The sequence below is a fragment of the Camelus ferus genome, chromosome 3, assembly GCF_009834535.1.
Source record: "Camelus ferus isolate YT-003-E chromosome 3, BCGSAC_Cfer_1.0, whole genome shotgun sequence".
In the NCBI taxonomy this organism is placed as follows: Eukaryota; Metazoa; Chordata; class Mammalia; order Artiodactyla; family Camelidae; genus Camelus; species Camelus ferus.
This window is the reverse complement of record NC_045698.1, coordinates 94,529,018-94,551,719: the sequence shown is the minus strand read 5'-3', so window position 1 is coordinate 94,551,719 and position 22,702 is coordinate 94,529,018. Positions and strand designations below refer to the sequence as shown.

The following is a 22,702-nucleotide window of genomic DNA, read 5'->3' as shown; positions in this document are numbered from 1 at the left end:
TGGAAACTGCATAGGAGCCAATCTGCGAGCAGCAGGCCCTATGTTCTTGGGACCCAGAATTCGCTTAGAAGGGATGCAAGGGGAGGGGTGCAGGGCACCAGCTAGAACTCAACTCCTTGGGGGAGAAACCACTACAGGGATGGCAGCACCTCCAGTGGGGTTTGCCCATCACATTTGATTGGGAAATACTAACCTAGAAATAACTATTTGATTAAGAAATTAGTGCTTGAAGATTCTCATAACAAGTTATCTCTAGGCTGCTTACAGAAAAAGGTAGAGTGGGTTTTACTTAGAAGTTTAGTGCCTTTTTTGGGGTGTGTCATATTGTGCTGTGGCTTCCTAGAACAAATAACCCTTTTGCTTTATTCCTAGAGAAATAATCCATGACACATGGTTTTTTATCACAAAATAAAAATGTCAGACTTTATCTTTAGAGCAAAATAAATGGTTGAGTATTGTCATTTGTCATTTATTGTAAAATATGTTATCTATGCTAAATCTTGGTAAGCATCTTACTCTTCAATCTCCTTGAAATTTGAAATAGGTGAGTAATTAATTTCTGAGCTTGGTGTATTTCCTCTGTAAGAGATTATTTGCATACTTACATTTTGATATGGAAAGAAATCCTAGAAGCTAAACGTCAAAAGTTTTAGACTTTGCGTAGATAAACATCTACTATCTTAATTCTGTCTTGAACTGCAGAGCTACCATTTCAATACTCTTTCCTTTTTTATAACAGAGGGGGTGGGGAGATGGGAAAAAGTTGTAAAGAATACTTACCTAGTTCTCTCTTTCTATTTCATCCTTTACAGAGCTCGAGTTCCCACACCTGATGTGCCTCCCTCAAGCAGTTCAATGAGAATTGAAACAGAGGAGAGAGAGACTCACTTTAGATTTCTCAGGAGACTACAGAACAGGAGGATTTGTTTCATTAACTGCTGAATCACACAAAAACTTTCCTGGCTCAGGTTTTTAAATGTTATTCCCACTCTTTTTTTTTTTTTTTTTTTTGGTTACTGATCCACTGGGAACATGTACGGGTCATTTCATAAATAATATAAATTTAATAAGTTTTTACAAAATTAAATTTATTCGTCATTCATTCATTGCACCGGTAACTGCTGAGCACTTAATATACAGACCGTGCTCTGGGAATACAAAGATGAACAAGAGTCAGTCATTACATCAGCTCTTATGGAACTTATGTCCCAGTAGGAGGAACAGACGCTATGACAGAATCCTGCAGATTGCAATGATTACTAGAGTCAGGGAGGGCTTCATGGAGGAGGTGGCTTTTGAGTTGAAACCTGAAGGATAAGAGCGGGCCACAAATGGAAGAGCTGAGGAAGAATATTCCAGGCAGACCTTAGCAGGAGCAAAGGGCATAGATACAGAACTCTGTAATAAAAGTGTTTGCTATAAGCTGGGAGGCCTTTGCACCTTCTTCTTAGTACCTGCAGAGGACAGGCTTGGAAGTCAGAGCTGCAGGAGGATTTGTGAATTTAGCAAAAAAGCTAATTTCTTTTTACCTTGTTTGCCACCAAGATACTTCCCTTTTGCATAGTTTAGCCAAACACCAGTGATCCATCACCACTCCTAAGGAAAAACATGCAATGAGAAAAGCAGTAACACCCCACACTCTCACAGCAGTGGTGAGAAATCCTATGGGTTTGTTCCCATTGGCCACTATGGCATAAAGTACCAAGTAAAAGAATCCCCATCTCTTCCCCATATGTAGAAGACATATTTTCTCAAAGCACACATACCTTCAAAAATGTACCCTAGAAACTAGACTTGAAACCTAACACAATCTCAGTTTATGTGCACCTTTCTCACTACTTCAGAAACTGTTTGCATTAATGATTTGACCCAACAAGCATTTAGTGATAGGCCACTGTTCCCCAGGCACCTGAACTAGACTCACAGGGGGCATATGTCCTGATGGGAGAGGCAGACAAAAAACACACGGAGAAGCAGGAAAGCCAGAGGATTAAGGGCTGAACCCACGAGTCAGACTTCTGGGCTTGAACACAAATTTTGTTTCTTTCTGGTTGTGTGGTTTTATGCAAATTATTTGCCACTCTGTGCCTCAGTTTCCCCATCTATAAAATAATGAGGATAACTATAGTACTTACCTCATAGAGCTACAGTGAGACTGCTTTCTGGCTCACAGTGATAAGAACAGCTCCATCAAAGGACTGGGAAGCTAAGAGACAGACAATGTTTTAAAAAGTAAAAATTGAGGATGACAAATTAGTACATACCTCACTTGGTAGCTGTATGGATTACATGCCCTATTCATATAAAGTGCTTAGAATTGCAATGATGTGTAGTAAGCACTCAATAAATGTTAGCTATTACCCTATCTCAAGCACAGAGTTTTTACTTAATGTTGCCCAGTGCTATGTAAGTTCCCTCAAGACATTAAGGAATCTCCAGACCAGTTTTAACAGGTGCTGTTGTTGCATTCTTGTGCTTACAGCTGAAGAGTTCCTGCTTTAGACACTTGTTCAAAGATGCATTTGTATGAGGTGGAGAATCTGGCCCCAGGCATCAAAGACATGGTTCAGATTTGGGAGTAAGATTGAGGTTGCAAGGACGAGACTGAGCTGGCAAAAACCAAAAGCAATCCTGCACTATTTCTCATCCTCCCTGCCCCACTTCGTTAGAATATCGGTGACTGGCTACTATATCAGCATTTCTAATAAAGTAAGAAGGGGAAAATACAGATCTGGGCTTTCATGTAAAGTATTTTCACTCTCACAACCAGAATCTTTGCCTTAAAAAAAAATACAGGTTTTAAGATCTCTAGCTTTTCCTATAGCATCTCGGTACCCAACTTTTTGAAAAGCATCTTTTCTGAGGAATGATATTTCCTGTGAAAATGTAATGCAGTCTTTGTCAAGTGACTCAGTCTGAGATACATACACATATACATTTTTTTCAATGTCAGGTAGCCCAAATTTACAGAGAAGAAGTGGGCATTGGTATCAGTTTGATGTCAGGGTTTTTCCATGTTTGTTGGAGAGCTTTAAATACGACTCAATTTGAAGGCATCTGAAGACCAAGCTCCAGTCTCGAGTCAAGATGCTCCTGTCCGTGGTCCTTGCCTCGGCCCTGCTCCTCTGCTCTGTGGCCAGCCAGGGGTGTTTGACCTTGACTGGGATCAAGGATGCTGAGTACCTCATCAACAACCTGCAGGTAAGCTGCAGAGGGGGGCGCCAGTGGGAAAGGCAGCTGTTGAAAATTTAAGTGAAGTATAAGAGGGTGGAAAACACACCACTCATTATGGGTTCTTATCTCTTTACTTACTTTAGAAACATCCACCTTCAAAATGCAGCTGCAGCAGCAACGTGAGTAAATGCTCTTTTAAGAACCTTTCCAAACCAATTTTAATTTTCACATCTGGAATCTTCACTCTGAAACTTCTCTTTTGCAGGTGACTGACTGTTTGTGTCTGCCCATTCCTTCTGTAAGTATAGTAAAATCATCTTGATCTTGTGTGTTTTTTTTAAAGTTTTTAGGAAAAAATTAATTGCTCTAATTGATATTTTAAATAAGAAAGTGTGACTTAATGGCAATCGTTACAGATTAGTATATCCTTTTAAAACCTTTGAAATCTTAAAATTCCATACTATATACATTTCTTTGTATTTGGTCTCCTTGAGAAGTTTAAACACTTTTCACCATTTAAAAAAGAATATTGAATGTATTTTTAGATTAGTGGCCATGTGCACAATTAATTCAAACTGGGGCTCATATCACATTGCTAATTCATTTGCTGGTAACTCTAGGGTTGCAAAACAATGTAAATAAAATGACCACCCTTTGTCCTTCTTTCGGCCTTAACTGTCTCTGTGCGGTGCCTCCTCCCTCCTTTCTATTTGGCTGATTTAGAGTGGCTATTGCGAGGTTTGAATGCTGTCCCCTAGGGGGACAGGGTGTCTGAGGCTGTGGGTGGCGGGGAAGTAAAAAGGGTTTCCTGGGGGGGGGGTGGTTATTCCCAGAGGGGCAGAGGGAGAAGTGTGGCAGGAATTTCCTGGTTAAGGGTAGGAGGCAACCCTTACCAAGGTGCTGTTCTGCTTTACTCTCTTACAAGCAAGACTTGGGAGAATCTGAGCCTCTTCCCCCAGCTGAGGTCAAATGTCACACACAATCACGGTCCATCCATTAGATGAGAATAGTGTATGGCGCCCTCTGAGGAGGGACCACACATTAACAGCCCAGCCTCTCCCCTTATTTATATCCCATGATTTGAGCTACTGCTGAAACACTGGCTGTATTCAACTGGCATATCCCATCTGGCTGATGTGAAAAGGCTTTTCCTTTCTCTGTACTTTCAAACTCACTATGACAAGACTTGGAACAGGTCCTTTGAAAAGCAGACTCAGGACTGGCTGTTTTCCGGGGTCCTCAGGCCTCATGTTCCCTGGATGGAACAAACTGGAAATCTTCAGGGAGTGTCACTGTGGAAAAATGGCCTCACCTTGAAATACTGAAGATCATTTACTCTGCTAGCAAGGGGCCTGACTAAAAATAATGCAAGTTTAGGTTACATTGGTTAAGTTAAAACAGTCTCTAAAAACATTGTCTCTGTGATTCCTACTCAAAACTGCCCTGTTTCCTTTCCTAAATCCTTGTTATTTACCAGGACAACTGCACCACGGCATGCTTCCAGGAGGGTCTGACACAGATGGCCAACACAACACTGAAAACAAGATTCCCCCTGATCTTCAATAGGGTGAAGAAAACGGTTGAAGCCCTCAAGAACAACAAGTGTGGCGTGAGTGTTTTTACCTGTGATGTGCTCTGGTTGGTTATTTTCATGTGAATGTCAATGCCAACTCCATCTGAATAACAAGGGACAATAAAGTTGGAACTGGTAGTTAAGGTTGATAAGGGACATCTAAGAATTAATCAGAACAATAGAATTAAAGTGAGATCTGCCCAGGGAACTCACTGTTCCCTCTTATTTAAAAAAACACTCACCCCTATATTGGCTTTTACTTCTCTCCATCTCGAGTGATGAAAGAATCCATCCTCATTGTAATCAGAAGCTAAAATCTAGAAAATCAGGGCGATAGCCCATGCAATTCTAAATTATTCTAGAGATTCAATTTGCTACCTGAGTGGATGTTGTGACCTGTAAGTTAAAGGTTTTCATTCCACTGGCTAAGGAGGTGTTTGAAGGAAGACACACTCACAGCCAGGTGGAAGCTTGTCATTTGCCCTAAATGCCTATCAGCACTTCTTCAGTGTACGCCTAGTCGCTGGAGGAAAGGGGAGCGGGGCAAACTTTTTCTCATTAATGTCGCCACAGGAGGGCCCCTCCTCACTCAGCTATTTGATTGCAGGAGTTTCTGCCCTCAACAGCATTTGGTTCTAAGGGCTTAATACATCCTGTTTCATTGAATACCTACCTTAAAGATAATTGTCAGACTTAACCACCCTCACTTTGTAGCAGGGGAAGCTGAGGCTCAGTGAGGTTAACTAATTTGCCAAAGGCTATATATTTAGTAAGTGGCAGTGTTGAGATTTGAACTCTGGTCTATGTGATCTCAAAGTCCTGCCCTTAGCCATTGTGTTATAAAATGACCTTGGAAAGACAATCAAAAAGGGTAATAATAAAATTTAGGCCTGAAAGAATCCCAAGAAGATTTCCCCTAATGAAGAAATTTAGAACCATTTGATAGGGTGTGTGTGTGTGCGCGCGCACTTGTGCGTGTATGTGAAGCAGACCCCTGAAATCCTACCACAAAGTCAACCACCTACACCGCCTACACAAAATGCTAGCCCTGGACTCCCTATCCATTAGTTCCACCCCTTCCCTTCCCCCACGCTTGTCTCTCCCACCCCCTCCCCCACTTACCAGGCTCTGGGTAGGGTGGCTCCTGGGGCTGCTGGTTTCCATGCTGTTTTAGTCACTCTGCCTTTGTTAACTTTGTCCCCACAGTCTTTTTCCTGTGAACAGCCATGCAACCAAACCATAGCAGGCAATACACTGACATTCCTGAGGAGTCTCCTGGAAAGTTTCCAGAAAGAAAGGATGAGAGGCAGAGTGTGAAGATGACATACTATTTATTCTATTTATTGAATTTTAAAAGCTTCCTGTTTAAGTTGTTGCAGTTAAAAAAATCAAATAAGCCATGCTAAAGCAAAATTAGTTGTAATAATTTGTTTAAAAATTTATGTCTTTATTTTGGAATAAATAGATATGGAAAAATCTCAGTCTGGTCTCTGGTACTTACTTGTTCTTTGTTGCTCAGAAAAAAGAAAGCTACAACTCTGTCAATGGGCTGATGGGTCAAATACTCCTGTAATAACAGGATTCGTTACCCTGAACACAGACTGGAAGCCTCATGAACTGTGTCTGGGGCTGTTATGAAGGGGGTGTCTGTGGACAGTCTGAGGGCTGTTGTAGGGGAGGTTAAAGGCAGGCCAGAGGTGCCCCACCTCCGGGTGCTGGTGGAGGGAGGCTCAGAGCATCACCAAGGCATTTAGGGTCCTGAGAAACCAACTACCTGAAATGGGTGAAGGCAGCAGCTGGTTAAGTCCAGATGAGAGACACTCAAGAACATGGGCATGTTTGTATATAAGAAAGCAAAGTGCTTGAACTCGCTGAATCAGAAGATCATGGAGCAGACCCTCTGGGTCAGAGCAGAAAGCAGATAAATCCTGGGATCAATATGTTACGGAAACGACAGGCCAGTCAAGAAACAAGCACCACTCGGAAGGTTGGAGTACTCAGATGTATTACGCCGGCGGGCTCAGAGGGGCTTCTGCTCCAAAGCTCTGAGCCCCTCCAAGACGTAAGCGTAAGGTTTTACAGGGTAAAGTACAAGCTTGGGGTATTCGGCCAATAGGCATGGAACAGCTTTAGCATCATTATCATCACAAAAGTGGAGGCGGGGAGGCAGCAAACCAACATTCCAAAGCCAGATATGTATCTTTGAAAATCCAGCTGGCTAGCAAAAACACATAAACAGCAAACCAACACTAATTAACCTAGATTTACAAGTTAGTCTAGCAGAACTCAGATCAGTATTCCAATACCTAAGATTTGTGAGTTACCTTGTTAGACCAGCCCAGCCTCTCCTTCACAAATACAGTCATCGATTCCCTTGGAAGACCCTCAGCTAGCACCACCTTGTGCCTGGGATGCAGAGCCTCACGGGTGTACACCCAGGGAATTCCTGAACTAGGCTGTCTGGCTGCCACAGGGAGACAGGAGGGAAGGGGGCAGGGCACAACCAGTAAACGAATGACACAGCAATTAGCACCACGATGGCAGGAGGTTCAACTCCAAGCAGACCTTGAGCTTCATTGTAATACATCAGCATGGTGAATGGCACTCCCACAGGCGCCATGACAGTTCCAATACTGATCATAAAAGGTCAAAGGTGGGTGGGGCCCAATTCCTGGGAATCCCTGCCCCTTCCCTAGAGTAGTTCGAATAATCCTCCCACTTGTTAGCATATGAAATAACCAAGCCCATAAAAACTAACAACCCGACAAGCCATGGCCACTCTCCCTCCTGAGTGAGATGGACCACACTCTGTCTAAGGACTGTGTATCTCTGAATAAATCTATCTTCACTCTACTATGCCTGGCTCAGAATTCTTTGAATTCTTTCCTGCTCAAAGCCAAGGACTCTCACGTGGCAGGGCAGTTCCCAGGGACTCAACTGAGACCTGGGACACCGCCATCCTCTCGTGCCCCATTTTCCTGTAGTGATCAGTGACAGTAAATGTGTGTCAACTTGCCCAGGCCCCAGGGTGCCTGATATCTGACTAAATGTTATTCTGAGTGTGTCTGTGGAGGTGTTTCTGGATGAGATTAGCATCTGAATAGGTGGACTGGATAAAGCAGATGCCGGCCCAGTGTGGGTGGGCCTCACCCAATCCACTGAGGGCCTGAAAAGAACAAAAAGGCAGAGTAAGAATTACTGGCTCTCTGCCTGATAGCTTGCGCTGGGACATGGGTCTCCCATCCCCAAACTGGGACTTACACCACCAGCTCCCCTGGTTCTCAGGCCTTTGAGGTTGGATTAGAAGAACTACACCACTGGCTTTGCTGGGCTTCCAGCTCAGGGACAGAAGATAGTAACTTCTCAGCCTCCATAATTGCATGCGTGTCCAATAACTTATAATAAACCTGTCTATCCATCCATCTGTCCATCCTATTGGTTCTATTTCTCTAGGAAACCCTGACTATTAAACTACCCATCTCGTCTTAATACTCAACCTGCCCCCAACTCCAGTATTCCTGATTCTGGTTTCTGTTCCACAGTACTTGTCACCTTCTAAGATGCCCTTCCACTTATTAATTTATCATGTTTGTTGTTTACTGTTACTCCCTGCTCAAATACCAGCTCCCTGAGGGCAGAGAACTTTGTTTTGTTCCCTGTTGTGAACCAAATGCCTATCCTGGGCCTACACCATTCCTGTACCAGTCTAGGTGCTCTATAAATATTGACTGAGCAGCCTGCCAGCAACCATCCTGCTTGGCCTCCCTGGCTCTGTGTGATGAGTAGGGTGGAGGCAGAGTTAAGGTGACAGTCTTGGGGTCAGGGACATCTGACAATCAGAATGGCCCTCTCCCTACTTCAAGGCTTGGCAGCTTGGGAAAAGCTTAGAGGAATTTACCAAGGATGGTCTTTTTCTAGGTACTGGTAAAACTAAAATTGCTTTTCCTCCCTATGAAGATAGAACATCCTTTGGTACTTTGGATCTCAATAATACATAAAGTTCAGAGCACCAAGAGACCAGATTCCTCAAAGGGATTTGCTCAGTTTATCTTCTATGAATTACAATGTAAAGCAATGTCTGATGTGACCTGCGCAGCAAACAGCCCTTGGCCAGAGGTGAGGTTCTGTGATGACCTGGGCAGCGCGGTACCTGGATTGCAGAGGCACGAGTTTCACCCTCGGGCTGCAGCCAAGACCCTCCTGCATAGGGAGGTGAAGAGGTTTTAGCAAAGGGAATCCAAGTCAGGGGAGTGTTTTATTAACTTCTTGGGTGCAGAAATGGTGGGTCCATGGAGACATCCGGCCGTAATTTTTTAGTCTTAGTGTGGAGAGAAAGAGACAAGATGCTCAGTGATAATTTACAGTGACATGTGTATCAAAGGATCACAAGTGGGATGTCTGGGTAGAGAAGCTTCAGAAGGGGACCACTGGTTTAAACATCCTTCCTCAGTGCTGGAGTCCATCAGGCATTGTGCAGGGGGCACAGACCTTCAGACAAACAGACAACAGTCACAGTCTGCTGACCCACCTGCTTCCCAAGAGAAGTGAAAACATCACATGGCAGGCGGGTGAGGGTGGGGCGTAGGCCCTGTCGCGGGAGGTCTTCTCGGGATCTCCAGTAACAGTGGGTATGAGAATCCCTGCTCCAGCTATTAACGTTTCTATACTATTTTCTGAGACGCGAAGTCTGACCACTAAGTGTCCTCAGTGCCCTCCCCCTTCACGGACAGCTCCTGGGGCTGGAGGCCGGCCCTGCACAGTGCGCTGAGCGTCCGGGCCAGGCTGTGGTGCCAGCTCCCTCACTCGTCTGTGGATTTCTCTGGACAAGGCGCTGAGAAAAATGTCTATCAAATAATATATCTATTATTATTTATTAATATTAATCCTGTAATTATTCAGCCCTTACTCAGTAGGTACTAAGCATACTTTATCTCATTTAATCCCCTAATAAACCGTGGGAGGTTGGTATTATTATCTCTGTTTTACAGATAAGGAAATGAAGGCTCAGAAAGGTTAAATGACCTTCCTAAGACCACACAGCTGGTGAGCGTTAGAGATCCAACCCCAGCTGTCTCTGATTCCAAAGTCTTCGCCCTTCCCATTCTGCTCTTTTCTTATTCTGTGTATATCAAGTGTGTGCGTTGTGTTCCCTCTGACTACAACCTGACGGTAAAATAGATTTATGACAATACATGTCAACACTCCTTTATCCCCAAACCTGGGGGCTAGAGAGTTTTCAGAATTCAAACTGCTCAGCCTTTTGGAAAGAGAACACACCGTTCATATGCCATACATTACACAACATCCACAGCAGGGCCTGAGGCAGGATTCCGTAATTAAACACATTAATATTCTGCAACAAAACGCAGGAGCAATCTCATGAGGTAGTCAGGTTTGGCAGCCAAATGAGTCTCACCAAATCTTGGGCTTTCAGAGCTGTGTGAGTTTCAGAATTGAGTTAAGGGATTCGTGGGCGTTTCTTTAGCCCCGGCCCCACTTACAAGAAGAGGGGCTCGCTCTGTTTCCCAAGGGTCTCTGTGGGCTGTGCTGGGCATCTCCAGGAGGGACAGAGGCTTCTGTGGCTCCCCAGACGGTCCACCACATGACATCTTAGGTCACGGCAGCACACCTTCTCCTCTCCTGTCCTCCACCTGGGTTTTCTGAATGACTGGCCTCTGACACGGAGCTGTTGCCCTACACCACGTGGTTGACAGCCTACAGCATCAGAAGCCGCCCCCTCAGCCATGCTCACCCCACATGGGGATCACAGCAAGGACAGATGTTGGTGGTTAGCGATGGTTTCAGAACACAATCTGGAGACACAGTCAGCTGCCTGAGAAGATGCGTGGAGAGATAAGCCTCGACCCACTGTTACAGCTTATTCATCAGCAGAGCCTGGTGGTTTCCCTCAGCTTTTCTCCAAAAGTAGCATACCCTACAGCATGCGCCCTGTGGCCAGCTCAAACCAAGACTCTCAGGGTGGTGGGAAGGTGCACAGTCATTACTCGCCTTCTGGTGCCAGGGAAGTTGAGATTTATGTGAAGACACCTTCGAGAAAAGAGAAGAAGGACTAATACTTATTGAGTGTTTACTATGTACCAGGCACTCTGTTAAGCATGTTTTGTGCAGAATCGTGCTGGATCTTCACAAGAAGCCCATGAGGCAAGTGTGGAATTATTGTACACAATTATGCTCAGTGCACAGACGAGGAAACTGATGCCCAGAGAGCTGGTGCACCCTGCTCACAAATGGTTAAGCCAACTCAGAGAAACGACTCTACAGCTACATCCTTAAATCTGACCCACAGGAGGGTGGCGGCTCTCAACACAGCCAGCTGCCTCATGTAGGTTGCCAAGCCCTGGGTAGAGTTGTTTCCAGGAGATTCCAGACCAGGGCACACCGCTGCTGGCCAAAACCAAGCCCAGATACTTCCTGCCTTAAGGTTGGCCAGTCACATCCATCTGCCTGTCTCTCTGCCTGTCTATCCAATTTGAGGCAGGAGGATACTGAGAAGTCCAGCCCTGCAATTCCCCCCCTCCCTGCTCCCCTCCTCCTTCATCCCAGACCAACACCTCCCTTCCTCTGGAGAGGGAACGCTCAGCAGAAACGCCAAGACCATTCACCCACCGTAAGCATACAACTCAGTGGTTTTTAATATATTCACAGGGCTGTGCAACCATCACCACGATCTGATTTCAGAACATTTTCTGAAAGAAAATGGAAAAAGCCCTGCACACAACAGCAGCCATTCCCTATCCTCCCTTCCCCCAGCCAAACCAACTAATAATCTACTTTTGGCCTCTATAAATTTGCATCTTCTGGATTTTTCCTATAAGTGGAATCATATCATAAGTGTTTTTCTGGGACTGGCTTCTTTGATTTAGCATATACTTTCAAGGTTCATTACATCATAGCATGTATCAGTACTTCATTCATTTTTACAGCCAAATAATATTCCACTGCATGGATATACTGCGTTTTATTTATCCATTCATCAGTTGATAGACATTTGTGTTGATCCCACTTTTGGCTATGATGAATAATGCTGCTATGAACATTCATGTACAAGTTTTTTGTGAGATCATGTTTCATTTCTCTCTGGTATACACCTGGGAGTGGAATTGCTGGGTCATATGGCAATGCTGTGTTTAACTTTTGAGGAACCACCAAACTAGGTTCCAAAGCAGCTGCACCATTTTACACTTTCCCCCAGCAATGTATGAGGGTTCCAATTTCTCCACTTCATTTTCATCACGTGTTATTATCTGTCTTTTTGATTATAGCCATCCCAGTGGGTGTAAGGTGGTAACTGGTTGTAGCTTCGATGGGCATTTCCCTGATAACTAGTGATGCATCTTCTCCAGTGCTCACTGGCCACTTGTGTATCTTCTCTGGAGAATATCTATTCAAATCCTTTGCCCATTTTTCAATTGAGTTATTTTCCTTTTTACAGTTGAGTTGTAAGAGTTCTTTGTATCTTCTGGATAAAAATCCGTTATCTGATACAGGATTTGCAAAGATTTTCTCCCATTTTGTGGGTTGTCTTTTTTCTTTTCCCCATGGTATTGGTAACACAAAAGTTTTCTGTTTTTTTTTTTTAATTTAAGTATAGCAGGTTTACAATGTTGTATCAATTTCTGGTGTACAGTATAGTGACTCAGTTATATACATATATATTCCTTTTCATATTCTTTTTCATTACAGATTACTACAAGATATTGAATATAGTTCTCTGTGCTATATAGAAGAAACTTGTTGTTTACTTATTTTATATATAGTAGTTAGTATCTGCTAATCCTGAACTCCCACATTATCCCTCCACCCCTCTTCCCCGCTGGTAACCAAAAGTTTGTTTTCTATGTTGTGAGTCTGGTTCTGTTTTGTAAATAAATTCATTTGTATCATTTTTTTAGATTCCACATATAAGTGATATATGGTATTTTTCTTTCTCTTTCCGACTTACTTCACTTAGTATGACAATCTTCAGGTCCATCCATGTTGCTACAAATAGCACGATTTTATTATTTTTTATGGCTGAGTAATAGTCTATTGTATAAATATATCACAACTTCTTTAGCCAGTCAACTGTCAATGGACATTTAGATTGCTTCCATATCTTGGCTATTGTAAATAGTGCTGCTATAAACACTGGGGTGCACATATCTTTTCAAATTAGGGTTTCCTCTGGATATATGCCCAGGAGTGGGATTGCTGGGTCACATGGTAAATCTATTTTTAGTTTTTTAAGGAATCTCCATACTATTTTCCACAGTGGCTGCACTAAACTGCATTCCCACCAGCAGTGTAGGAGGGTTGCCTTTTGTCCACACCCTCTCCAGCATTTATCCTTTGTGGACTTTTTTTTTTCTTTCTTTCTTTTAAACCTTTTTTTTTTTTTTTTGAGCTATAGTCATTTTACAATGTTGTGTCAAATTCCAGTGTAGAGCACAATTTTTCAGTTATACATGAATATACGTACATTCATTGTCACAATTTTTCAGTTATACATGAATATACGTACATTCATTGTCACATTCTTTCACTGTGAGCCACCACAAGATCCTGTATATATTTCCCTGTGCTACACAGTACAATCTTGTTTATCTGTTCTACATTTTGAAATCCCAGTCCCCACCCCTGGTCCCCCTGGCAACCACAAGTTTGTATTCTATGTCTATGAGTCTGTTTCTGTTTTGTATTTGTTTTTTTATTTTTAGATTCTGCATATGAGCGATCTCATACGGTATTTTTCTTTCTCTTTCCGGTTTACTTCACTTAGAATGACATTCTCCAGTAACATCCATGTTGCTGCAAATGGTGTCATGTTGTCGGTTTTTATGGCTGAATAGTATTCCATTGTATAAATATACCACATCTTCTTTATCCAGTGTGGACTTTTTTAATGATGGGCATTCTGACTGGTAGGAGGTGATAGGTACCTCATTGTAGTTTTGATTTGCATTTCTCTGATAATTAGCGACACTGAGCATTTTCCCATGTGCGTATTGGCCATTTGTACATCTTCACTGGAGAAATGCTTGTTTAGGTCTTCTGGCCATTTTTGGATTGGGTTTTTTTTTTTTTTTTTCTTTTTTTTTACTGAGTTGTATAAGCTGTTTGCATATCCTGGAAATTAAGCCCTTGTCAGTCGCATCATTTGCAAACATTTTCTCCCATTCTGTAGGCTGTCTTTCTGTTTTGTTTAGTTTCCTTTGCTGTGCAAAAGTTTGTAAGTTTAATTAGGTCCCATTTGTTTATTTTTGCTCTTATTTCTATTGCCTAGGTAGACTGCCCTAGGAGAACATTGCTAAGATTTATGCCAGAGAATGTTTTGCCTATGTTTTCTCCTAAAAAGGTTTATATTGTCTTCTCTTATGTTTAAGTCTTTAAGCCATTTTGAGTTTATCTTTGTGCGTGGTGTGAGGGAGTGTTCTCACTTTGCTGATTTACATGTGGCTGTCCAGCTTTCCCAACACAACTTCCTGAAGATACTTTCTTTTCTCCATTGTATATTCTTGCCTCCTTTGTTAACTGATTAATCGACTGTAGCTGTATGGGTTTATTTCTGGGCTTTCTATTCTGTTTCATTGATCCATATGTCTGATTTTTGTGCCAATACCACACTGTTTTGATTACTGTAGCTCTGCAGTATTATCTGAAGTCTGGGAGGGTTATTCCTCCAGCTTTGTTCTTTTTCTTCAGTATTGCTTTGGTGATTCTGGGTCTTTTGTGATTCTATATAAATTTTAGGATTATTTGTTCTATTTCTGTGAAAAATGTCCTGGGTAATTTGATAGGGATTGCATTAAACCTATAGATTGCTTTCGGGAGTATGGCCAGTTTACCAGTATTGATTTTTCCAGTCCAAGAGCATAGGATATTGTTTCATTTCTTTAAGTCATTTTGTTTCCTTAATAAATGTTTTATAGTTCACTGCATTTAAGTCTTTCACCTTCTTATTAAGGCTTATTCCTAAGTCTTTTGGGTGTTTTTTTTTTTTATGTGCTTTTAAAAGAGATTTTTTTTTTTTTTTTACTTTCTTGTTTTCTTACTTTCCTTTTCTGATATTTCATTGTTAGTGTAAAGAAATGCACCATATTTCTGAATGTTAAGCTTGTATCCTGCTACCTTGCTGTATTTATTTATCAGCTCTAGTAGTTTCTGTGTGGAGTCTTTAGGGCAAAAGTTTTACATCATAGTCCAACTGATTATTTTCTATTTTGTCACTTATGCTTTTGGTATTCTAAGAAATATTTGCCTGACCCAAGGTCACAAAGACTTACTTCTATGTCTCCTTCTATGAGGTTTACAGTTTAACCTCTTACATCCAGGTTTATGATCCATCTTTGATTAATTTTCGTATATGGTGTGCGATAAGGTTCCAGCTTCATCCTTCTGGAATGTGCATATCCAATTGTCCCAACAACTTTGTTGAAAAGACCATTCTTTCTGTATTGAATTATCTTGGCATCCATGTCAAAAACCAATTGACCATAAATGTAAGGATTTCTGGACTTTCAACTTTATCCCATTGATCTACAAGTCTACCCTTATGCCAGCACTGTGCTGTCTGTAAACTTGTAGTAGGGAAGTTTGAGCCCTCCAACTTTATTCTTCTTTATCAAAATTGTTTTGGCTATTCTGGGTCCTTCGCATTTCCATATGAATTTTAGGATTAGTTTGTTTTTTTTTTTTTTAATTTCTGCAAAAAAAAAAAAAAGCTAGCTGGGATTTTGAGAAGGATTGAATTCAATCTGTAGGTCAATTTGGGAAGTAATGCTATGTTAACAATATTTACTCTTCTGATCCATGATATAGAAGATCTACTTATTTAGATCTTTTAAAATTTCTTTCAACAAGGTTTTGTAGTTTTCAGCGTAAAAGTCTTGCACTTCTTTTATTAAAATGTGCCTAAATATTTCATTTCTCAAATACTATTATAAATAGAATTGTTTTCTTAATTTTATTTTTGGAATGTTCATTGCTAGGGTGTAGAAATACATTGATTTTTTTGTAGGTTGATCTTATAATCTGAAACCTTGCTGAACTTGTTTATTGGTTCTACTAGGTTTTCAGTGGATTCCTTAGGATTTTCTATAAGCAAGATAATATCATCTGTAAATAGAAGTTCAGTTCTTCTCCAATTCGGATGCCTTATATTCCATTTTCTTGCCAAACTGCCCAGGGTATAACCTCCAGAACAATGTTGGATGGAAGATGCCAGAGTCTTGCTCCAGTCTTAGTAGTAGTGAATCTAACCTTTCACCAAAAGTTTGATGTTGGCTGTCGACTTTTTATAGATGTCCTTTATCAGGCTGAGGAAGCTCCCTTCTGTTCTCAGTTTGTTAAGTGTTTTTATTGCGAACAAGTACTGGAGTTTGTTTTTCTGCATCGACTGAGGTGATTGTTCTTTACATACAGACATTACTAACAGACATTAATTCTTGGCTTATGAATTTCCAAAGGTAAAGCTCCCAGCTCTAGGGAGAGGAAGTGACAACTCTACAGACTGTGGAAGGAAGTTAGAGAACAGAGATGGTAGCAGACACTGGTGAGTGCCCGGCCTCCAGCTGAGCTTCCAGGGGTGGTGGCAGAACTCCAGGGAGGGCTGAGCACCTGAGAAGAGAGGTTCCTAAGCCAAATCTCCTGTGTGCCCTGGAGATGACAATCTGAAGAGAAATTGCCTCCTGCCACCCAACACACAGTGTGGCACAGGGAGCCCCAGGAAGGTGGGCCTGTCTCAGGCCCCTGAGTCGTTCCACTGGGGAAGCCAAGGCTTTTCCCACAGGACAAAGAGGGGCGTGGACATGTCACGGAGCACGTCAAGAACAGAAGGCCTCGGGGTTGGCAGATATGGCATGCAGGGACCAAGTCATCGGGACCAAATGGGAATAAAGATGCTCCCACAGAAGCCACCTGCAGAGAAAGCCATGCCCTGGGAACAGACAGGAAGAACTCCAGGCCAGGATGGAGCATCTCCTGAGAGCCAGAAGCCTCTCCCTATACCCCAAACCCCAAGCACCTAAGTCACCCCAGGAAAGGGAAGAGAAGGAGAAAATCCTGAACTGCATTTAACTTGGAATTTCTGAGTTTTACATCTGAAAGGGCAAAATTACTTTTTCTGCCATCAGGTAGAATAGAGGCTTGGAAAAAACTAAACTTAATTAAAAAAAAAGAAAAGCTTCTTTTACCCTTTGCACACCTAAGATGTGGCTGAATCAATGGGCAAACACCAGTAAAGTATGGAATTAGCGCCAGGTACTCAGCTCAGCACAATGGCGAGTAAGATGCAGTGGCATCTTCATAACCTACAGGTGTGGAGGGAGAGACCTGGTCTGTGCTGCTGGGAGGCGGGAGGCATAAGCAGCTGGGGGTGGGTCTTGTCACTGGCAGGGGTGACTGAGCCCAGAGCACACTGGCCCCTCCCCACCCTCAGCCAGAGGTGGGAAGCAGACATCTTCTGGCTGGTTTTTCTGGCTCCAGGGTGCTCATGGGCTGGCTACTCTGCTGGACCAGATGTTTCCTGGAAACTTGTTTGAGATCAGCTTGTTAGAGAGGTGCAATGGGAGTCAGAACCCTGGAGGACTTGAATCAATGACTCATCAGACATCCTGGGCATCACAAAGGTAAATTTAGGGTCTGCATCCACCCAACCCAAGCATGCATGTCAGATGTCCACTTGTAAAACCAAAGACCTAGGAGCCAAGCATCTCCAGCAGTCAGTGTTTTCCAGGCAGAGACAAGGTCCAGGGACCACTGCCGCAGCTACCCTGTGTCACCTCCTGAAAAACGCTAACAACCCAGACTTGGGGGAAGGCAGGCTGAAACCAGAAACAAGAGCACTCACATAGTGCCCCCTCACCTTCCTCTAACCCCTATGTTTTACGCTTCAGTTTACAAAACCACTTCAGCACTAGATTCTTACTGAAGCCCTGTAAGGTAAGTAAGGAAGGCCCACTCAGTGTGGCTACTTTACAGATGAGGAAACTGAGGCCCTGAGGGGCCAAATCTTGCCAAGATCATGCAGGTAATATTGGAACCCAAGGAACTAAAATCCAAGGCGAAGGTCTCCCTAGTCTGAAGTTTATTCCACCACAGGGAAGTAAAAGAACGACGACAACAACAGAGAGGAGTGAGACCCAGAAAACAGGAAGAGAAGTGTCACAGGGCCCAGATGTTCTCACCACTGAAGCCAAGGTCACCAGAAACCGGGACTTGCTGTGCGTTTAGCTGATCTCTGCTGCCATCTAGCGGCGATTCTACAGTTTATCAACCATGAGACCCTTTAGATGACTGATTTTTTTAGATCAGTTCTCAAGGGGATCCCTGGGGTCAAAACTATTTTCATATGACACTAAGATGTTATCTGCCCTTTTCAGTCTCATTTTCTCACAAATGTAAAATGGAGTTTCCCAAAAACTACATGGCAAGTGATATCACAACAGATTGAAAGCAGAAGCAAATACAGAATCCAACAGTCATCTGTTTAAACCGGACACTGGGAGATTTGCAAAATGGTAAAACAGTACAACTCTTCTCATTACTTAGTTTTATTTGGAAAAAATTATTATTTTCATTAAAATACGCTATTATTTAACATAATAGATTTATTATAAATTAACAAATATTTTTAAAATTCTCAGTTTTAATTTTTGTAAATGTTATAATCTATATAAACAAAAGCTCCTTGAGGCCCTCCATCATTTAAAAGACCGGTGTGGAGAACCTCTTTTGTAGCATAATGGTTACTGGTGTTCTTTTCACCATCTCCAATAAGGTAAAAGGGCACGTCTGAAGTTCCTCAAGTGCAGGATGCTGACACCAAAATTTGTGCTTCGTGTGGAATTCTTTTCTGTCTCTGGCCTTTCTTAAAAGAGGACTTCCATTTGTAAAGACATTCCTGACGCTGATACAGAGTCGATGCCTGTGCTAAGCTCCCCAAGGGCAGGGTCTCTGCCATGGTCACCCAGCACCTCACACAAGCACTGGGCACAGTTGAGTCAGAGTCAACACATGTGTTTTTGGTCGAATGAAAGAAAGGCTATGATGTGTGGATTAAGAAAAATCCCCACACTGCTGGCCCCAAGTATTCCACAAGATAACCTCCAGCAGGAGAATCTAAGAGGAAGACGGGCTGTTGCTGGCTGGCGCCTCCCAATACTGGGTCAGGGTCCAGTGCCTTCTTTAAGATTGAGTTGCATCCTTTTCCAGCCCAGGTGTTTGTGTGTGTGTGTGTGTGTGTGTGTGTGTGTAGAAAGTGTGCTGCAGGGTGTGTATAATCAGCACGGGGAGTTGGGGGGAGCAGGGCAGGGTGTGCAGAGGAAGGGCTGTTACTCAGAGCCTGGTTGAGGTTGGCCAGTGCAGCAGAGCCAGCAGGAGCCTGAGAAACAAGTTCTCAGCACAGAAGCTGTGCTTGCATTTTTAAAAATTATAAAAGCCATATATGCTCACTGTAAGAACTGAAGCACTATAGTGGTACACAGAGAAATCACCATCAACATCAAAGTCGAAACTGAAAGCCTTTCCCCAATCTCATATTCCCCAAATAGCCACAACTAAGATTGGTGTGCATCCTTCTAGATTCTTTTCAATATCTATATAATTATGCATATTTAGAATATACTTATATAAAAATTTTATTTTTTTAATGAGTAACTTCACACATACTATTCTGCCACTTCATTTTCCCACTTAACATACTGCCAACACAGTATTTCCATTTCCACTTAGCTCTTTCTATCACCGAGAGGAGCCCAGAAGAGAACCTGGGGGGGCTGTTTGTTGCTGGGTCTCACCCTCCTCAGGAGCATCCGGCAGGAGACCCCAGCCAGCCTTGCGAATATAGCACTACCTCCAAACAAACAGGCAACCAGGACCAGCACCAGGAAATGGTCTAGTGGAGGAGGGCTTAAGAAACCCGTTCAGGAGTGTGTCATAGAGAAGACTTTGGGTTCACCTGGGTTCACCTGGGTAGGACTAGATGTCAGTCAGCATCTCTTCACCAGTATCCACAGTGCCTTACCCATCAACGCATATGGACCTGTCTCTCCTGTCAGCAGAACCGTCTCTAATACCCCAGAATGGAAGAACCGCAGGGGACCCCCATGGCTGTCCCCAACACCACAGATAGCGTCTGCATAGAGTGAACGCTCAGAAATGTCTGATGACCAAAGGAAGATGCAGGTGGGATGGGGCGTTTAGACAGCAGCCTGCAGAGCTGCCCGGGGACCCCACGGTGCCGGGGCAGGAAAGGGGAAAGAGACCGTACTGAGGGCTGCATTGCAAGGAGGGAACCCTTGGCTACAGTAACAGGATGAACTGAGGAGACTGAACGCTTTCAGCTTTGTGCCAGAGCCATGCTTTGTCTTGGTGCCAGGTCTGCTGGGGTGGGGGCTTTTCAGAGACACGTTCCAAATCACTCAAAGAGGGTGGGAGGCAGTGGAGAAATTAGGGAAGACCCTTTCAAGGAGGGAAAAAAGGGTAGGAGGAATCTAAGGATATTTCCCAACCAGGATCCAAGCCAAGAATGGCAAAGGGATTCATCAGACTGGCTGCTGGTGGCATCCCAGGGCACTGTGTTGAGAAGGATTCTGAAGCTACATTCAGCTCAGTGGGAAAGGGCTGTATGACTGATTAGGGGCATTTGCTGTGGGAGTGACGTCATGGGCACGTACCACAGAACCACAGAACAACCACTTCCCCACGGGGTTCCAATGAGAAGTAAAACTGAGATGAATGACATCATAAAGGAAATCAGACCACGGACAGAGAGTTCGTTTTGTTCTGTTTTGCTCTCCACGTGAAAATAAGGCCCAGGGAGCGCCCACCCCACCTGCGCTCAATGCTGCCACCCTAGAGGCGCTGTACCAGCCGGTGCCACCGTTTGGGCAGGGAAACCTACAAGGCTTCCTCGCCTTCTGCTGTCCTTTTCAACCACTGTGCCCTCCCTGCCCACCTTCGGGAGCTGGGAATAAAGAAGTGAGGATGCCACCCTGAGTTCCTCTCACCTGCATGCAGTGGGCTCTTCTCTGGGCTGGTGACATCTACGAGGGTCTAACAGAGGGAAGAATGAGGGTGGCCAGTCTCCTGGAAGCCAGGCAGAAGCATCTGATACAGAACGTTTTTATATGGAAACTCAGAGACAACGTCGACTCCTCCGTGAATCCCCAGCGAGTTTACAGCAGTCGCAGGTGCAGGGTCTATCTCCTCCCGCTTGTTACCAGGGGCCAGTGAGGATCTGACACAGATGGTGATGGCTCCACGGTCGGCCCCAGGCAGCAGCTCAGGGCCCCGGCCTGCAGGTGAGGAACAGAGTGCTTGCAGATAGGAAAGAAGGTATTCCGAGGGGAGCATGGATAACTGAGGGTTGGAGGGGAGACCTTCTTTCTCTTCAGTTAATTCCCCACTGCATCAGATGTAGCGGAAGGAGGCCCTGGTCAGGTGATCCTGGCGCTGGGGGGAAGGAGGAAAGATAAGACTTTCATCTAACTGTTACCAGTCAGCAAGATCTAGGAGTCAAACAATCCATCTGGAAACTGTTTTTGTGAAGCAAACTTGGCAGAGTATTACTGTGAGAACAGACTGGGGAGAGGCTAGGATGATGGTAAATGTCCAATAAAAGACATTATAAGAAAACCGTATCTTCTTGCCTTGAAAATGAGTTTTCCTGAAGTGAAGACAAGCAATGAAGTTTGAAGGTCACGGCAGAGAGCAGACCAGTATCACTCCAGGAAGGTTCTGGGAGCAGGGGATCGTGGCGGGCAGGGAGGGATGGTGCAGGTGAATTCACAGGCCTCGGACGAGCCTACGAGCTGACCATGCACAGCGGCTGGGACCCCACTTCTACCACCGAAAGTCACCTTCCTCGTACTCATTCTGGTTTCTCCATGTGAACCAGTAAAACTAACCACATCACAAAACAACCACCTTACGTGGTGTTTACTGGGTTTCGGATGGTCCTTGGGTCACTCATATGTGTGAACTGGGAGAGAAAGGAAGCATGAGAGGGGAGTGTTCTTCCTCCATGGGAGTTTGTGGGAGCGGGGGTACAGCTCGGTATCTGGTGGTTGGAAGGAGGCTGGAGCTGCTTTGAACTGGATTCTGCTCCCTGCAGACAACTGGAAACAATTCCATGCCATTCCCACCACCTGCAGCTAGACAACATCCTAGGACTTCTTAGGAACCAGAGGGATCTCTACTTCTCTCATTGCCTCATCCCACTCTGTCCTCAGTCTAGGCTAAGAGGCTGACACTGGCTGCCATGTCTTCAAAGAGCGGGTGGTACTGCTGCTTAGAGCACGTCCGGCCCAAGATCTCAGTGTTACTTGGTAAATTCAGATTCCAAACTTGTTAAAGGGGCCTGGTATTCTTGGGTTAGAGCAGGAAGTTGAACTCCCTGGGGAGGCTGGTTCAAGATGAGGCTCCAGAAAAGTCACTGGAAACCCCCACCTCCACCTGAGAGGCACCAGCCCCCTCCCCATCCCAGCAGAGGGAAAGCAGGCAGGCATCTATGCTCTTTGTCCTCCAGAACACCTTCAGAAGGAAAAGCTTCCAACTGGGGCGGTCACTGCTCAAAGGCCAAGTCCAGGACAATCAGGACTGGGCTTGCTAGAAACGTCTTCCTCCCTCCTGAAGTTGCCAATCACCAGGGTGGTCACAAGTGGCAAGGTGCCATGGCTCAGGCAGGCATCCATCTACGCTGGGATCTGTGGAGCCTTGGCATTAAAACCACCTTGCGGCTGAAGATTTAATGATATGGAAAAATGGCCCTGAACTATTCAAAGGGAGGAGTAAGTTATAAAATATTGTGTAAAGTAGGATCCCATTTGGGGGATAAAAAAGTTAGAAGAATAGTAACAAGGTCATGGGATTACAGGTATTTTTCTTTTTCTTTTTTCTCTCTGTTTATTTGTATTTTCTTTTTTTTTCCTACAATAAAAATGCACTGATTTTATG

General features: G+C 43.9%; 3 protein-coding genes across 5 annotated transcripts in view; 1 reads left to right on the top strand and 2 right to left on the bottom strand.

Moving 5' to 3' along the window:
* The window catches only part of FBXL21P, a 41,132-nt gene extending 40,219 nt beyond the window's left edge, over positions 1-913 (bottom strand). For both annotated transcript variants that reach the window (XM_032476800.1, XM_032476799.1), the window contains exon 1: positions 781-913. The gene's annotated coding sequence lies outside the window, so the exon portion shown is untranslated. The remainder of the gene's footprint in view (positions 1-780) is intronic.
* Positions 914-984: 71 nt separating this feature from the next.
* SLC25A48 (solute carrier family 25 member 48) overlaps positions 985-22,702 on the bottom strand; it is a 56,756-nt gene continuing 35,038 nt past the window's right edge. Inside the window, exons 8-14 of one of the 2 annotated variants that reach the window (XR_004318724.1) lie at positions 20,755-21,199; positions 5,870-6,022; positions 4,798-4,850; positions 4,350-4,466; positions 3,313-3,470; positions 2,136-2,206; positions 985-1,596 (exon numbers count right to left, since the gene is read on the bottom strand). The gene's annotated coding sequence lies outside the window, so the exon portion shown is untranslated. Of the gene's footprint in view, positions 1,597-2,135; positions 2,207-3,312; positions 3,471-4,349; positions 4,467-4,797; positions 4,851-5,869; positions 6,023-20,754; positions 21,200-22,702 lie in introns of those variants that run through there. The other variant, XM_032476804.1, reaches the window with a different exon arrangement.
* Positions 3,059-6,158, top strand: IL9 (interleukin 9). The gene is made up of 5 exons (XM_006183567.1): positions 3,059-3,201; positions 3,318-3,353; positions 3,440-3,472; positions 4,652-4,783; positions 5,954-6,158. Exons 1-5 carry the CDS (start codon positions 3,088-3,090, stop codon positions 6,062-6,064), a joined length of 426 nt encoding a protein of 141 aa, XP_006183629.1. The 5' UTR covers positions 3,059-3,087; the 3' UTR covers positions 6,065-6,158.

What these genes read in the sequence shown, in the direction of transcription:
- IL9 (XM_006183567.1), top strand. Translation starts at nt 3,088, where the DNA reads ATGCTCCTGTCCGTGGTCCTTGCCTCGGCCCTGCTCCTCTGCTCTGTG. An exon ending in ACCTCATCAACAACCTGCAG is followed by an intron (nt 3,202 to 3,317) that starts GTAAGCTGCAGA and finishes TACTTACTTTAG; the next exon opens with AAACATCCACCTTCAAAATG. An exon ending in AATGCAGCTGCAGCAGCAAC is followed by an intron (nt 3,354 to 3,439) that starts GTGAGTAAATGC and finishes TCTCTTTTGCAG; the next exon opens with GTGACTGACTGTTTGTGTCT.